The sequence below is a fragment of the Acinonyx jubatus genome, chromosome B4 (assembly GCF_027475565.1).
Source record: "Acinonyx jubatus isolate Ajub_Pintada_27869175 chromosome B4, VMU_Ajub_asm_v1.0, whole genome shotgun sequence".
NCBI classification, from domain to species: Eukaryota; Metazoa; Chordata; class Mammalia; order Carnivora; family Felidae; genus Acinonyx; species Acinonyx jubatus.
Window position 1 is genome coordinate 130,385,874 of NC_069387.1, and position 17,499 is coordinate 130,403,372.

Here is a 17,499-nt window from a genome sequence, read left to right on the forward strand (position 1 = left end):
AGCAGTCCCCGAAGTGCGGGGGGTCCTTGTCACCCCCTTGGGCTCCACATGCTCTTCAAGGACTCAAACACCCCCCCCCCCCCTTTGCTGTCACTGCACTGGGAGTTTTCAACCCACAGGCCTTTGTCAGCCTTCTGCCTGACATTCTGTTCCCATTCTGTGAGGTGGCTCCTTCTTGGGTCTCTGCTGAAACGTCCTGTCTTCAGGAGGTCCCCCCTGACACCTGGCATCTGTCGTTCGTTTTCGTCATTCATCCTCTGTCCCGCCACCGGACTGAGCTCTAGGGGCGGGACTTCATCTGTGTATCCCAAGCCCTGCTGCAACCCCAACTCCAAAAGCCAGGACCAATCTGCTCTCTCCACCGACCCTAGGGAAGGACAGAAGCGCCGTGACTGACTGTGGTCCTCCCAGCCCCTGGGCGCCTTCCCTCCACCCCGGCCCAGCCCCCACCAGGGTAGCTGTGCCCCTTGATTCTTCACCGGGCAAGCCCGTGACTGGATGTGGCCCTGCTGACGGGGACACAGCCAGATCCCTGTTCTACCTTAGTGCTCACCCCTCTGGCTTGTCCCAAACATCCACTGAATGTCTGGGCTGGGCCCCGTGCTGGGCGCCGGGAACACAGGGTCAGCCTGACTTGGAGCGCGCACAGTGTGGGAATGGAATGAACAGGGCAAGGGACAAGACCGAACACTGCTGAGGTTTGCTGTGACGGGGCAGAAGCAGGGGTTGGCGGAGACATGGCCCCTGGCACAGTGGCTGGCGGTCATACTTGGGTGGCCGCCACCTGCTCCTCCTACCCCGGCCCGACAGTGCCTGCACTCCTGCTGGGACCCGTCCACCTGCCCTCCCTGGACCACTAAGGGGACTCGGGCAAAACCACTCCCCACTCCTGGGATGGCTGTTCCTCCAGGCCCAATTGGTGACTTTCCTTTCCAGGCTGTGTGTGTGAGGCCATCAGAGCCCCCCGGGGCAGGGGCGGGGAGGGGGCTTCTGAAATGCATGCCCACCACCACCGTGGGTGGGCACTCATCAGTGCTCTGCCCTTTGAGGTTCACACGGTTCCTTCTCTGCCTGGCTGGGGTTTTCAGACCAGTTTTTGGTGTAGAAAAGTTTTCCGCAAACAAAATCTTACAAGGAACGCCAATGTATGAAATTGAGAAGTTGAGAGAGCATCTTTTTGATGGTTTTTTTTGGGGGGGGGTTGTCCCTGGCTTTGTTACCTCTCTCCTCTCCCCCCCCCCCCACCTCATTCTCTGGTCCCAGGAGGACCCCGTGAGGTTCCATGGAACCTGATTTAGGAACACCTGTTCTCAGTGCCCACATAGCCCTTTACGTGCGATGTTTGTGTATGTCTGTGTCTATTCCCATCTTCTCCTCCCCAAAGCCACCCACCAAGAGTCTGCTTCCCAGAGACAGATGCCTCAGTCTTCCTCCTGTGACATTCATCACATGCCCCTCACCAGATGTTGTTTCACAAGCACCTACCTGGTGGTCTCTCTTACAGGCAGTGCTGCAGGCACTTGTATTTAAAATCCTGGGGCGCCTGGGTGGTGCAGTCATTTAAGCGTCCCACTCTTGATTTTGGCCCAGGTCATGATCAGTTTGTGTGTTCGAGCCCCACGTCAGGCTCTGCACGGACAGCATGGAGCTTGCTCGGGATTCTCGCTCTCTGCCCCTCCCCCACTCACATATGCAGGCTCTCTCTGTCTCTGTCTCTGTCTCTCTCTCTCAAAATAAATAAGCTTAAAAAAATAAAGTGAAATCTTCACCACAGCCTTGTGACCTGAACACCACAGCTCCGTCGCAGTGCCTCCAGCCGCCTCGGCAGAATGAGGCCCAGCCCCCTCCCTCCCATCCCTCCACCCCCAGGCACTGTGGCTCTCTTCCTCCCTTTCCTCCTTCCCAGACTTTCCCCAGGTCCTACCTCCAGCCCACCTCTTGCCCGTGAGGCGGTGACCCTCCTGCTGCTCACTCCCTCTGTCACTTTGTCATGGCAGCTCGCTACCCCTCCCCACCCTGGTCCTGTGTCCCAGGCCGGAGGCCACAGGCTGCGTCCTCGCCTCCTGCACCGCAGCTGTCCCGATGAGCATCCTCTCCTCCAATCACGCTGCCCCCTCCCATGGCCAGCCCCCCCATTCCCACAGGGCTGGTGCTGTCATCCCATCTCCCTGCCCTGTTCTCCCCAGTTTGGTCCCAACCTGTGGGCTCCAATGCAGTAGCTGTTAGCATACGTGGCTATTAACCTAAAATTCAAATTAAGTTACGTTGTATATTAGCTCCTCACTCTCCCAGTCAATTTCAAGTGCTCGGCAGCCACATGGGGCTAATGGCGGGTGTGTTGGACAGCGCAGAGTGTGCTCTTGGATGGCTCTGGAAGCTGACATGGGCTACCCTCAGGCACAGGCTTAGGGAGTTGCCCCACTCAGAGCCTTCAGTGGCCTGGGGATGAGGCCAACATCTCCACCCCCACCCCCCCACTGTAAGTGGAGGCTGTGTGGCTCTCAGGCCCTACAGAGCAGTGGATGTGTACAGGTGGGCAGAGGAATGTTCTGCAGGTGGCTTTGCCCTCTGAGCCCCAGTTTCTTCCTGGGTAAAGCGGGGATAATAAGTCCTACCCCCATGATGGCTGGGAGGGTCAAGTATGTGTAAAACCCCCAGCTGACAGCTGGCACGTTATTTAAGCACGTGATAAGTGGTGACCACCATGTTAACATGAATGAGGGAAGGTAGGGGCAGATCTCAAGAGGCAGGGGTCACAACAGCCACGAGCCTCAGTGCTGGGCACTGGGAACCACTGCAGGCTTCTGAGCAAAGCCACCCCACTGGCTGATGACTGAGGATGACTGATCTGTTTAGCCTTGGTGCTATCCAATAGAACATTCCGCGATGGTGGAAATGTTCTATATCTTCACTACCCATGGGCCCCTGGGGAGCAGGCACTGATATCCTCGGTGGGCCAATGACCAGTGGGGAAAGAGGAGGCCCCAGGTCGCTGAGGGCAGGTCCCCGCCTTGGGAACTAACTTTCTCAGGCACATGCTAACCACACCGTGGGAAAGTTCTCCAGCAGCTGGCAGGGGGCTGGGACCAGGCGGAGTTCTGGAGGGGAGGGGTTTGGAGGAAGGAGAGAGGCCCAGGGCACGCTGGCTCATTGTGGAGTATGGGGAGGGGGAGGGTTCATCACGGAAAGAGCTCCTGGGCATGGGCATTGGCTGAGCCTTCAGCCGGGCCCCTGCCCTGGAGCTGTACCAGCAGAAAGAGTAGGGCCCGGATCTTTGTGCCCAGGGGAGTGGCCTGGGTGCCCCATCTGGCTGGTCAAGAACTGGCTCCCATTGTAGCTGTGCATCTCCTTTGGGCCTTGGTTTCCTTATCTGTGGATAGGAGCAACAGCTCTCCCACCTGCCCCATGGTGAACAAGGGTTGCCAGGACTTTCTAGTTGCTGGGCAGATGGGGTCCTTGGCCAGGGCTGGCCCTTTAAGCTGACTTCTCTCCGGAGAGACCGGGGAGTAGAAGTCCTGGGGACTGGGCGTCATGATACACCAGACCCTCCCTCAGCCAAGCCATTTGTGTTTAGCCTGGGGCAGAATCCCCAAATCTGCAGCCCCACTGGGTCCCAGGTCTGCCTGTCAGCAGGTGCAGGAGGCTTGGGGAATCTTGGTCTCCATCTGCTTCATTCCCACCAGCCTTGTGTACCGGAGCGAGTAGCTTAACCTCCTGAAGCATCCATTTCCTCATTTATAAATTGGAGACTCACGTACCTTCCTCCAGGGTTGGCCCCAGGAATCGGGCCCCAATTTCTCCAGCCATTGCGGAGGCAGTGCCCGGCACACTGCAAGTTCTTGGTAAATGCTCACCAGTGGCCTGGATGATGTGCTGGCTGTAGGGTGACCCTCGCGTGGTGGCTTGATCCTTATGGAGCTTTGCCTGATGGACATGAGCCGAAGAAATGGATAAAATGAGGGGTAAAGAAATAGATACAGCGTCAGCCGTTTCTCACATCTTGCCAGGACTCCGGAAGTTGTCGTACTCCGTAGCTGCCTCCTCTGCCCGTCTCCCTATGTAGCATCATGGAACCTCATATCGGAAGGACGCTTATTTAGTCCCGGGGTCTTCTGATCCCTGCGGCGCTGACTTGCTCTGCTTAACCCCAAGGAAGGACCCGGAAGCAGTAGCAGCAGCTCCAGGGAAGCTGATTTAGGTCAACAGAAGGAAGATTTCTAGCAGCCCAACGTGCTTGGAATGGGTGGTGCTAAGAATTGGACAAGCAGAGGCCAGATGGGCACTTGGCATGGGCCTCGGGTGAGGGTGTGGCCAATATTCTTACACCGGGACCCTTCCGACCCTGGGAGAGGAGTCTGGACCTCTGTGGGCTCCACATTCCCTGGGTTCTGAAAGCCAGATGAGTCACTGAGAATGCCTTGTAGGGTGTTGGGTGCCAGTCAGTAGTAAGCAGCCTTCCAATTGGCCCAGTCCTTTAACAAAGCTGGCCAGGAGCAAGGCCTGGCATGTTCAGTTGTATCATCTACATTTGGTTGTCTGGCAGGAAAGCCAAACTGAAGAAAAGAGACAGGCATTTTTAGAGCATCTACCAGTTGCTAGGCTCCTTGCAGGATGCTTGGACACCATGGCTCATCCAGATCTCCCACAGGACTGCATGGGAGAGGATAGCTTCCTTCTTCATCTAAGACTGAGGCTCAGAGAAGCTAAGTAACTTGCTTAAGAGCACACAGGAAATTACAGCTTTGGGATTCAAATGAAATCTTTCTGACTTCCAGTAACAATGGAGGCCACTGCTCACTGAGCACTAACTGTATGCTTAAGCACAGTTACTAGTCCTTTGCATGGATTAACTCATTTGATTCTCAAAACAACCTTATGAGGTAGGGAGTATTACACCTCCGTTTTACAGAGAAGGGGAACTGAGGCAGGGAGAGGTAAGATAACTTGTCAAAATCATAGGCAGTGTTCAGATCTGACATCACAACCGCCATGCCTACTCTGTGTCTTAGGCAGTTTGATGCAAAGATACACCTCCTGCCTCCCCCATGGAGATGGGCGGAGCCCTTGGGTCACATGGGGTAGGACTAGAATGTAGGGTAGAGGTGAGCACAGGGAGGCAGACTTCAGCGCAAAATCAAGATGCCCTTTCAAGCAGATGGACCAATTCCTGGAGAGGCCATGAGGTTGCATTCAAAGGTGCTCCCAGGCCGGGGGTTTTAGATGGGCCAGTTCCTGCCCAAGAGTGGAGACAAGGTGGGCTGTGGAACCTCCAAGGTTTCCCCAGTGGACATTTCCCAGAGCGTCCTGAACACCTACTAGGTGTCAGATCTCTCTGCTTCTTCCAGTTGTAGGAGTTGAGTGCCCCATGGCTGTTCCAGAACTGAGGACACCAGGGATCAGGTGTCATGAGGCAGGCAGGGAAGGGGGTCAGAGGATGGTGGGCAAGGCAAGTGACCATTAGGACATGAGCCACTGAACCACAGAGGAGGCTGGCAGGGGCCAGTGAGAGGCTGGCAGAGGGCATTCCCAGGGCTGAGCTAGGACCCTGGTCAGCGCAGGCAAGCTCAGGACCATGGAGAGCTCCATGGGAACCTCTCATCACCCGATGACAGTTGTCAGGGTGTGTCTGCACCCAGGAGGCTGCTGCCAGCCTGGTAAGGCCCACAGATGTAGCTTGTGGTCTCCAGGGAGCACCTGTCTTCTCTCTGGCCAAGAGCCCCCACTGGACTCAGCTTGAGCCCTGACCCTGAAGTCATTGCTGGGTTGTGGGGTTTGAGTTCATCTGATTCCCTCCCTCACCCAATCAACCTTCTAAGCAGAGCCCAAAGAAAGAGGGCACAAGGAGGAGAAGGAAGACGTGGGAAGAGGGAGGGAAAGAAGAAAACCTGCCCAGGGGTACCTTCTGGGGCATGGCTACAGCCACAAGTCAGCACAAGAAGAGGAGGCCCAGGTTGGGCTGATCCTGTCACCGTCCTGGGTCAAGATCAGCCTTAGCCTCCCCTGTCCCTGATTATCTGGCTACCAGGAAGCATCCAGCCCATCCCCTACCAACTTCATGCAGGAGACCCAGGCTCCTGGGGCTGGGTACAACTCATGGAGTATGTGTGTATGGGGTTGGGGGTGGGGGGCGGCCTGGGGAAGCTCCTAGAGAGCCTGACAGAAGTTCTTTCTTCCTCCTTTCCCCAGCATCCCGGGAAGTGGGGAGCTGCTTCTCAGCCCCTCCACTGTCAGGCTCAGGTTCAGCCTAGGCTTCACTTACTGAGCCCCTGCTCTGCTCTGTTCCCCTCTGGGACAAGACAGCACCCACCAGGGCCCAGGCTTTGCCAGAGGCTCACCTCCAAGCCTTTGCTCCAGCCATGCCCTTACCCGAAGGTTCTCTCTGCTCTCTGCCAGGCTGGGGCATAGCAATGAGAGTAAGAAGAGTTAAAGTTTATTTAACACTCACTATGTGCCAAGTGCTTTACATGGAGTATTACTGAACCCTCACTTTACAGATGAAAAAGGAGGAAAGTTGTGAACTTGCCCAAGGCTGCACAGATAGGAGATGGCAGAGCCAGGATTTGGACCAGGCAGTCTGGTTCCAGAGTCTGTGTGCACGGAAGTGATGGTGAACACACTGAGGAGACCTCAATGCAGGGTGCTTTTTGTTTGAGCTTTTTGTACAGCTCCCTGCCCCAGGGAGCTGGTAGTCCCGCTGGGGAGACAGATGTCAGGGGAGGTGAGCCCAGCGTGGTGAGCGTTGCGAACAGGACAGGGCTATGGATTGGTCTCCCCGATTTGGTGTCTCATTTGAAGTGGGCGGGACAGAAATGGGTTCAGTACAGCTGTAATTAGTCAAATTAAGATGAGGTCATATTAGAGCGGAGTGGGCCCCTAATCCAATATGACTAGTGTCCTGATAGGAGAAATTTGTGCACATAGACGTGCACACAGGGAGGATACCATGGGACGGTGAAGGCAGAGATGGGGTGCTGCTTCTACAAGCTAAGGATGCCAGAGGTGACCAGCAAAACCACCAGACGCTAGAGGAGAGGCATGAAGCAGATTCTCCCTCTTCAGAAGGAATCAAGTCTGAGGACACTTTGGTCTCAGACTTCTGGCCTCAAGAACTGAAAATAAATTTCTGTTGCTTAAGCCGCAAACACACAGAAAAGTGGGCAGGACAGGAATGCTTATATCCATTTCGTAGATCAGGGAGTTGAGGCTCGGGTTCACAGTGGCTTTATGAGCCCAGAGGCTGATGCAGGGAGTCGGGAAGAGGGTTGGGAGAGCTCGGGATGCTTCCTCCAGGTTGTGACCTGGGACAGGAGGCACTTGGTTTCAAGGGAGGCCAGCCCTGACACACAGCAAGCACCTGAGAAGTATTGGGTGAATTTCACTGAGATGAGTAAGGGCCTAAGTTGTGGCCTCTGAGTTGCCTAAGATCATTCTCTGTAGGAGGAGGGACTCAGACAGGGGTTTTGTCCTCAGGGAGCTGCGTGCCCAGGGCCTTGGAGGGCCATGGGCGAGCCCATTAGAGACCCCAAGTCCTTCCTCAGTTAAACTTGTTTCTCCAGACAGGTCCTGACCACCACACCCCTCTTGGAGTCCTGAGTTCTTAGAGGCACTCAAACATGCCAGGAGGCAGTAGAGGTTGGAGAGCGGTGAGCTGGACAGTGCCCCCCAGCCCAGCTCCTACTCCCAGATCCAAAGTATTGCTCACCTCCACTCCCATCCAAACTGTGAAGCTTCTAGACCAAGCATACTATGGAAAGGACATGAGATTTGGGTCCAGAGACCAAGGTCAACAGCCAGACTCTGCCATTAGCCAGCTGTGTGACTGGCCACGCCCCTCACTCAGCCTCCATGTTTGCATCTGCTGGGCAGGATGCCGTGGTGAGGGTTAGAGCGAGGACCCTGCAGAGACAGCCCGTCTCAAAGCCCAGCTCTGCCGTTTACCATCTCCATGAAGGCTGTTGAGGGGTGGCCCCCACCCCAGTCAAAGACTACCCCATCCTTCTAGGTCCTGACCCCTTGCTCACACTTCACATCCAGGTCTTTGGCAAATCCAGCAGAATCTGAGCACTTTCTGCAGCCCTCTCCCCCACCCTGGTGAAAGCCACTCTTGTCTTGCCTGGACAGTGCTGGGGCCTCTTCATTGTTCTCCCCGCTCCATTCTTCAGGCAACAGTGTGTTCTCAAAAGAGCAGCCCGAGTGAGCCTCCTCAGACCCAAGTCGGGTCATGTTCCTCCTCTGATCAGAATCCTTTCGTGAAAGCGACATTTCCTGCTGTGGCCCCAGGCTGTGTGTGATCTGGGCGCATCCCTCCCTCCTGAGGGCCGGCTGTTCCTTCTGCCCAGAACCTTCATCCCCTGCTCTCTTGTCATCTTCAAGTCTTTCTCTTAAGTCTCCTCTTCTCAGTGAAGACTGCCCTGGCCCCCGTTTGTCAGTGAAGCCATGTGACCTCCTAATCCTTTACCCTGCTTTTTCTCCGGAGCACTACTCTTGCTAAAGTTATTACCTGACTCGTTGATTTCTAGTTTATTGCAGTCCCTTGCCTAACTCACCCCCATGTGTGCTGCATGGAGGTGGGGGTCCTCGTCTGCCTTGTCCCCTGTGTTCCCAGGGCCTTGCACAGTGCCTGGGACATAGCGGGCTCTTGATAAGCAGTTGCTGAATGAATGGAAGATATGGGTTGGGTGAGCAGCCCGTGGGGTAGCGTGTGGGTCAGTTGTGACGGTGCCTGTTCCATCCACTGGGTTGTCCTCCCTGGTCACCAGTAGACTCTTCATGAGTGTCACCCTACTTGGGTTGAGTGTGGCAGATGGAGGGGGCTCAGGACAGGTTTACCATAGCTGATCCCACAGAGCCTGACCCTCCCTAATTGTGTGACGGTGGGCAAATTATATCATCTCTCTCTCCCCAGTCTCTTCATCTGTAAAATGAGGACGGCAATAGCATAGCACCTGCTTCCTGTTGAGAGGATCCAGTGAGGTCAAGTGTGTAATGTGCTCGGGACAATCGCTGGCTTGTAAGCGTCAGTGACCGTCGGCTTGTTACCGCTGGGTGTTTCTCGAGGAGGCGTTCGGACAGAGGTAGAAATGCTGTCAGCTGGGGCCTAGTTTGGTTCCATGGATTTCGCTCACAGCTGGGCCACCTGGAGGGATCTAGCCTTAGCTGTAAGGAGGGAGAGAGGTGCTGGCATGAGAGCGGAAGTGGGTGCGGGTCCTGACGTCGCCACCTGCTTAATGTCCTTTGGGAAAAGTCTCGTCACCTTTCCGAGTCTGTTTCCCCATCTGTGAAATGGGTGGTTACAGTAGCCTCCCAGGGTGGATGAGACAGGAGACCACAGGTGCCGATGCTTTATTTATTCAGTTTCCTATTTATATGCCACTCAGTCAAAAAAAAAAAATGTATTTGGAGCACTTATCAAAATGCATGAAGATAAGATAAGAAGGGATCAGGACAAGAAGAGTAAGAGTGAAGCCAGAAGCGAAGGCGCCCGCAGGAAGTCTGGTCTGTGAGGCACTGACTTGCTCCAGGCCGACCACCTGAGTCTCCCCAGCCGCCGGAGCAACACGGGAGCCCCACTCGGCTCGTTCATGCCCAGCAGCAAGCCAGGCCCGGGCCTCATCAGGGGGCCACTCGCTGAAAGCCCCCGTGAAAGGGGGATCCCAGGCACAGGTGAGTCTGTCTTCCGCAGGGCACATCTGGCCAGGCGTAACGAGATCCTGAAAGCCAGCCTGGCCCGGGAACCGAGGGGCAGCTGGGTCAGTGTGACCTCGCTACAGGAATTAGTCTGAGTGGCAGCCTGACCCTGCCCTCCACGGCTCATGGGCCAGCTCAGCCCAGCGGGGGCCAGGATCGGGGTGTGCTCCACGGAGGCAGGTTCCAAGGCGGGGGTGAAAATAGCCTGCCGGAAGGATCAGGGCTGCCTGAGTAGGTCCTCAAAGCCCTCTGGCGGGTCACTGTGGAGGCTTCCGCTGTGCTGACATCAGTCTTCAGTGTTGCCTTCTGCCCGGTGTCCGCCACAGCAAGAACTCCTATCTACCCGCCTGTATCGGGCCTCACCCCCTGCCCCTGCACCCACCCTGCTGGCCTGGTCTACCTGGTCTCACTTTGCCAGAGTAGGGCTGGATAGAGAGAGGAGCCAAGACGACCTGCTTCAGAAGGTTGCCAAGGGGCAGCCCCTCCCTCCTCTCTTCCCAAAAGCCAGTGGAGACCGGCCCCTCCCACCCTGGCCCTAGGGCAAGCTGACACTTAGCAGAGGTCAGATCCCCTCCCCCGATTGTCCTGCCTGTCTGCAGTCAGCTGTGCAGGCCACCCTTGGGCAGGCTCCAGGAGCTCCCAGGCATTCAAACTAGAGGAGGTGGGTCCCCTTGGACCCGACAGCACAAGTACCCTGGCCAGTGGGATTGGCGACCCCACCGTTCTCACTAGCTTGCTCAGGACTCCTCGCCAAGGTGAGGCCGGGAAGGGGGTGTAGCACGGGAGTCAAGCCACCCGGGTTCCTGCCCCTGCTTTGTAACCTCAGGCAGGTCCCTGAAGCCCCCTAGGTCCTGATTTCCTCCTCTATAGAATTAAAGGATTGAAGGAGGTGACTCTTAAAATGTTTTCTAGGTCAAACGTGTCATGATTCTGTGCGTTATGACCACGCAGCTTAGAGAAAATTAACGTTGGAATCTTCCAGCATTGAAAGTATGGAAGTTTATTGAGCACCTGCTGCCCACCAGGAACACTGTACCCATTTCACAGGTGTAGAAACTGACGTTTAGGATGGTGAGCTGTTCTTGAGGTCACAGAAGTTTGAAGACAAGTGTGCCTCTTTCTACCCTGCTGTCTTCAGAGTTAGGAAGTGGAGGGCAGAGTACGGCAGGAAGGCGCCCAAATGACCCGGAGAAGGGAAGAGAAGCCACAGAAAGGAACATTTTCAGGGAAAGAATGTTCTAGGTGGAAGGGCAGTGTCTCACTCATAGGGATCTACGGAAGGGGAAATGAAAACACCAGATGCCAAAGCCCGGTTTCTGTCCTAGCCCCTCCAGCGACCCTGTAGGTCATCCAACCAAGTCGCTGGTCCTACTCGGCCAAATGGGTGTAGCCTCCAGCCTGCCTGCCCGCCTCCCTGGGCCCCGGGACAAAGTGAGCTGGACGCTTACAGTCAGAAGTGCCGTCTCGCTACACAGGCTCATTCACGAGATAAGTAGCACATCTGAATAAAGTGTGGACTTTAGTTAATAGTAATGTGGCCATTTCCACTTTTTAGTTATGACAAATGTACCATGGTGATATATAAGACATTAGCCCTAGGGGACACCGAGTGAGGAGTGTCTGGAACATTTACTTAAACTGTAAAAGACAGTATACAAGGCTGTCCATTCCACAGCCATCAACTAATTGATAAAATCGGGGCACCCGGGTGGCCCAGTCCGTTGACCGTCCCACTCTTGATTTAGGCCCAGGTCACGATCCCAGGGTCATGGGATCGAGCCCCGACTGAAGGAGGAGCCTGCTTAAGATTCTCTTTCTTTCTTTCTCCCCCCCCTGCCCCTCTGCCCCTCTTCCCTGCTGGTGCTCTCTCTCTCTCTCTCTTTCTCCTAAATAAATAAATAAATAAATAAAAGCAAACGAATCGATAAATCACACTGCATAAATGAATAGAGAATGGTTGTAGTCATGACTCACTCATGAATAGACAGTGATTCATTCAGAATAACCGTGGAATATTATGTGGGATTTAAAAGGAAATGGCAGATTTATTACTACTGATACGAAAGTCTGTTTCACCTGTCATTGATTGGGGAAAACAACTCGAGTGCGCTTAGTGTCCAGTATGATACTATTTACGAACAATAGGAAACCAAGAACAGAAGTGTTGCCTATAAAACCCAGCAACACACGTCAGACAGGTCAAGCTGTGTGGGGAGACCGGTCTGGAGAGGGGGGAGTGAAACGGGCACCTGTACTTTTAAGTGTGTTAGAGTTCAATGTGTTTCCTTGAGGCCTGTGAATATTTTTCAGTGAAAAGGAACTAGATGTGTCAACATATCCACACCAACGGAAAAAAGAACAGCACCCTGGGCGGTTCCGGGGCAGGGCGGGGTGGGGGGCAAGTCGGAGGCCGCACTCCCTCCCTTGGGGCCTGGGAGCCCCCCGGGGCAAGTTCAGCCCTGCCGGGTGTTGTTGCTGCTGGAGCAAAGCCTAGCGGTGCAGCTGGTCGGGTCAGGGTGGGCAGGCGGCGTAGAAGATCAGACTGCAGGGGAGGAGGGGGGTGTTTGACCTGGCAGTCTCTGGAGGGGCAGGGCTGAGCCAACAGGGAGGAGGTCCTGAGCCAGGAGGGGAATTTCCTTGACGGGGTGGGGCTGGGGGGCTTCCAGGGGTACTTGGTACGGCAAGTGGGATTCCCAGGCTAGACTTCTGGGGAACAGGAAGTGACCTCATGCAAGGGCGCCAGGCACTGGCCAGGACGTTCACAGACACGGTGGCGGCAAAGGCTTCCTCAGGCTCCCTTCCTTAGGAGAGGGGCCTCGGGCTCTGGTCACCCGGGTCTGCAGACCCCCTGACCCGTCTGCTGTCTCCCCCTTTACTGCAGAATGAAGATGAGACGCTACAAGCTCTTTCTCATGTTCTGTATGGCCGGCCTGTGCCTCATCTCCTTCCTGCACTTCTTTAAGACCCTGTCCTATGTCACCTTCCCCCGGGAACTGGCCTCCCTCAGCCCGAACCTCGTGTCCAGCTTCTTCTGGAACAATGCCCCCGTCACGCCCCAGGCCAGCCCGGAGCCGGGTAGCCCCGACCTGCTGCGAACGCCGCTCTATTCCCACTCGCCCCTGCTCCAGCCCCTGTCGCCGAGCAAGGCCGCCGAGGAGCTCCACCGGGTGGACTTCGTGCTGCCCGAGGACACCACTGAGTATTTCGTCCGCACCAAGGCCGGCGGCGTCTGCTTCAAACCGGGCACCAAGATGCTGGAGAAGCCCCCCTCGGGGCGGCCCGACGAGAAGGCCGAGGGCGCCGACGGCTCCTCGGCCCGGGGCCCCGCGCGGCACCTGCTGAGCACCCGCGAGCGCCCGGGGCCCCGCGGCGCGCGGCGCAAGTGGGTGGAGTGCGTGTGCCTCCCGGGTTGGCACGGGCCCAGCTGCGGCGTGCCCACCGTGGTGCAGTACTCCAACCTGCCCACCAAGGAGCGCCTGGTGCCCCGGGAGGTGCCGCGGCGGGTCATCAACGCCATCAACGTCAACCACGAGTTCGACCTGCTGGACGTGCGCTTCCACGAGCTGGGCGACGTGGTGGACGCGTTCGTGGTGTGCGAGTCCAACTTCACGGCGTACGGGGAGCCGCGGCCGCTCAAGTTCCGCGAGATGCTGACCAACGGCACCTTCGAGTACATCCGGCACAAGGTGCTCTACGTCTTCCTGGACCACTTCCCGCCTGGCGGGCGGCAGGACGGCTGGATCGCCGACGACTACCTGCGCACCTTCCTGACGCAGGACGGCGTGTCGCGGCTGCGCAACCTGCGGCCCGACGACGTCTTCATCATCGACGACGCCGACGAGATCCCCGCGCGCGACGGCGTGCTCTTCCTCAAGCTGTACGACGGCTGGACGGAGCCCTTCGCCTTCCACATGCGCAAGTCGCTCTACGGCTTCTTCTGGAAGCAGCCGGGCACCCTGGAGGTGGTGTCGGGCTGCACCGTGGACATGCTGCAGACGGTGTACGGGCTGGACGGCATCCGCCTGCGCCGCCGCCAGTACTACACCATGCCCAACTTCCGCCAGTACGAGAACCGCACCGGCCACATCCTGGTGCAGTGGTCGCTGGGCAGCCCCCTGCACTTCGCCGGCTGGCACTGCTCCTGGTGCTTCACGCCCGAGGGCATCTACTTCAAGCTCGTGTCCGCCCAGAACGGCGACTTCCCCCGCTGGGGCGACTACGAGGACAAGCGGGACCTCAATTACATCCGGAGCCTGATCCGCACGGGCGGCTGGTTCGACGGCACACGGCAGGAGTACCCGCCGGCCGACCCCAGCGAACACATGTACGCCCCTAAGTACCTGCTCAGCAACTACGCCCAGTTCCGCTACCTGCTGGACAACCCCTACCGGGAGCCCAAGGGCACAGCGGAAGGTGGGCGGCGGAACAGGGGGCCCGAGGGAAGGCCGCCCGCCAGGGGCGGATCGGATGTGGTCGAAGGCTAAGGCTGCGAGATCTTCAAAGAGCCGGCGGGCGGGGTGGGGGGGTGGCGGCAGCCCCTCCCGCTGTTTCCCTGCCTCCCTCTGCCGGCTGCCTGGTTCCCGAGAGGACCGAGCCCTTGGGAACCCAGGGCCAGGCCTGTGAGCTCACAAAGCATCCTTCCTTGTCGGGAGAGGGGAGTCTAGCCCTTCCGTCCACCCAGAGTGCTGTGGCCAGGAGGTGCCAACGGAGAGTGCATGACGGTTACTGGGTAGCCAGGGAGGGCGGGCAGGGTCGGGGAAGGGGACCCGCAGGAGAAGCGCCCCAGGCCAGCCACGTGGGAGCTGCGGCCCGGCCGGGGAGAAACCTGCCGTTGGGCCTCCTGGGGCTTTGGACCTGCAGCGGGAAGGTGGGCAGGCCGGGAGGTCCTGGGGCTCTGTAAATGGGTGCATTCGGGTGCAGGAGGACGAGGGGACAGCAAGGTGGGAGGGATGTAAAGGAGCATCCAGCTGGGAGGAAGCGCGGTGTCCTCGGAAGGGCTGAGCCGGAGGGAGCAGGGAGCTCTGCCCGCAGGACGCCCCTGCGCTGGATAGCACCCGTGGGGTAGGGCCTGGGGTCTGCCGAAGCCCGGGGAGTCTTGCTTTTGGTTCCAAACCTGGCCTTGACATTCCGTCTTTCTTTTTATACTGTCGTCTTGTGGGCTGCCCGCTCAGCCCTCGCAAGGCCAAGACTCCAGTTCTCGGGGTGGGATGGGAGCCGGAGGCTGGACCGTCAAGCCGGCCTGGGAGGGGGCCTAGGGGAGGCAGAGGTTCCCCATCACCCCTTCCCACTGGGACCCACAGCCCCAGCCCTCCACCGTCTCTGATAGAGTCACCCTTGTGCCCCTGCTCGGGGCTGGCTAGACCCAGGAAGGGCCCACAGGCTGCCTGGGACCAGGAAGGACTTTGAGGTCAGTTATGTCATCTCATTCCCCTCAGTTTATCTCATGGGGGCAGGGGACGTATTGGTTAGATTCTAAGCTGCTGCCATTAAGAGGCCCCCAAACACAATGGTTTAAGCAAGACAAGCTTGTTTCTAGCTTAACTGTCCAGAGGGAGATGGTCCAGATCCAGTAGGGCAGCTCTGCTTTTTCCCACATACACACCTTCCAGTTCTGGACAGAGCGGTGGCTTCAGCTCCCACCATCACATGTGCATCCCAGCCTGGGAGAAGCAGAGAAGGGCAAGAGAAGCACATGTCCTTTCCCGTTAAGGGCATGAGCCAGCATGGCATGGTCACTTCCGATCGCATCTCACTGGCCGGGTCTTAGTCACGTGGTCACAAGCAGCTGCAAGGGAAGCTGGGAAAGGGAGTCTTCAGCCACATGCCCAGCCTCAGCTTGAGAGTCCTCTTAGTAAAGGAAGGAGGAGAGCACGGAGACCAGGAGCGTCTTTGGCACAGAGGGAGGGGCATGGGGAGAGAGCGTCAGAATGACTAACACAGTCCTAGGATCCTCCTCTCAAGTTCAGAGCTCTTAGACGCACCTGCTCCTGCCCCCATTCACTGCCAGTCCAGAGCTGGGGGGGGGGGGGGGCAGTGAGAGCCTGCAGTTGAAGGAGGGGTGAGACACCGCCCTCCTGAGGCCCCCACAGATGTTCACCCAGCCATGCCAGGATGCAGAGCCTGCCTGTGGAGCGGGACATGTTTGTGTGTGCGTGTGTGTATTTATGGGCATGTGTGCATGTTTGGTGTGTACTTGTGTGTGTCTGTATTGGGGTGTCCCTGTAAATAGATGCTTCTGTATGGATGTGGGGGCAGGGCCCAGGCCTCCCCTTCCCCGGGACCTGGAGCCTGTGGCCACAGCCCCTCACAGCTCCCCCAAAGTGACTGAGGCACAAAGCCCTCGGGGAGCCTAGCAAGCAAGGCTAAAGGGGGATGTGGGGTCTGTCTGTCTGTCTTTCAGTCCAAGGAATGAGAATCCTCCGGGCCCGAGGGCTGAACAGCTGAGAGCTCACTACCTCCCCGGCCTGTTTTGGTCCCCACCATATCCTTCCATCCCATCCCACCCAGCCTCCAGCCAGGACTGTCTCTGGGGGTCTTGTTGGGGTTTCCTGACGGGCCAGGAGGGGAGGGGGTCTCCTCTGCCTCAGCTCTGTCCAGAGAACTGTCTGGCGTGGGCGTGGTCTGGGGAGCTGGCCGCAGAGCAGCGTCCGGCCGGCAGGCATGAATCAGGTGGCAGGGCCCTATGGCCTCCAGTCTCCCACCCCAAGCAAGTCTTTAGGGTGCCCTGAGGGAAGCCCTCCCTTGGAGTTACAGCAGTCCCCCTAGTCCCTCTTGGATCTGAGAAGTGGCAAAAGAAATCAGGATGTCCCTGTGGCTCTGGGCCAACCCAGACCAGGGCCTGCCTTCCCAGCCACCTCTGCTTACCCCCTGGACAGGCAGTCTCTGGGGGCTCCTGAATCGTGCCTGAGTCCCAGCCCAGGGCCTCCCTCCTGAGGGCTTCCTCACCTCGCGCCCCTGGCACCCTCCTGCTGCTATGGGCATGCCCCCTCCCCAGGCTGGCAGGGGTCCCTGGCCTCCAGTTCACCAGCTCCAGGGCAGGGGAAGGAAGAGGGGAGGAGCTCAGATCTGCCAGGACCCACCTTCCCTCTCAGACCCAGAACTCTGTTCGCGGTCACTGCCGAGTGGAGACCTGGCCATTGGGTGGAGACAGCAGCCATCAGTGGAGGGGGGGGGGGGGGCAAGGCGTGGGGTTGAAGAGTTTCACATATACTCACATTCATACACTGGGAATTCTGGGGGGTGGGGGGTGGGGGGCGGGCAGGGGAGCCCGGGGCCACTCCCCCAGTATGAAAGGAAACCAAACTGTGAATGTGTGAGGGCGGGCGCACTGCTGGCCCTGTCGCCATAACCAGGTGTCTTTCCCTGGGAACCACTGGCCCTATGACCTCTAGACTCAGGAGGCTCAGCCGGCCCACAGGTCATGTCCATTCCCAGGGGCAGGTGTGGGAGAGCTTTGGGGGCAAAGGTGACGGTTGGGGAGGGGATACAGGACTTCCCCAAGCAGAAGGCAAGGCCCTGGGAAATGTATAATTTAAGGACGCCAATGATAATAGTATTATTTTTTTTGTAAGGGAAAATCAATATGTACATTCTGAAATCATTTTCTCTGTAAATGGTTGGATTTCATTTCACCCTTAAAGGGATGCTTAAAGGAAAAGATAATATTAATAATAAAAACAGCTACAAAGTCTGAAAGGTGCGCGTGCGGGGCCAGTTTGGGGGTGCTCTGGGTCAGGGAGGGGTGCGAGGGGGTGGCTCAGGTCTTCCTAAAAACTTCCTTGCCGCCAGCGCCGGGCCCACGGGGTGTGAGCC

General features: G+C 57.5%; 1 protein-coding gene across 6 annotated transcripts in view; it reads left to right on the forward strand.

The window, feature by feature from the left end:
- MGAT3 (beta-1,4-mannosyl-glycoprotein 4-beta-N-acetylglucosaminyltransferase) overlaps positions 1-17,382 on the forward strand; it is a 56,165-nt gene extending 38,783 nt beyond the window's left edge. For 5 of the 6 annotated variants that reach the window (XM_027070685.2, XM_053226820.1, XM_053226819.1 and 2 more), the window contains one exon: positions 12,569-17,382. In XM_027070685.2, the coding sequence (XP_026926486.1) occupies positions 12,570-14,171 (1,602 nt within the window). In that variant the 5' untranslated portion in view covers position 12,569 and the 3' untranslated portion in view covers positions 14,172-17,382. Of the gene's footprint in view, positions 1-6,144; positions 9,664-12,568 lie in introns of those variants that run through there. The other variant, XM_027070682.2, reaches the window with a different exon arrangement.
- The last annotated feature ends 117 nt before the right edge of the window (positions 17,383-17,499 follow it).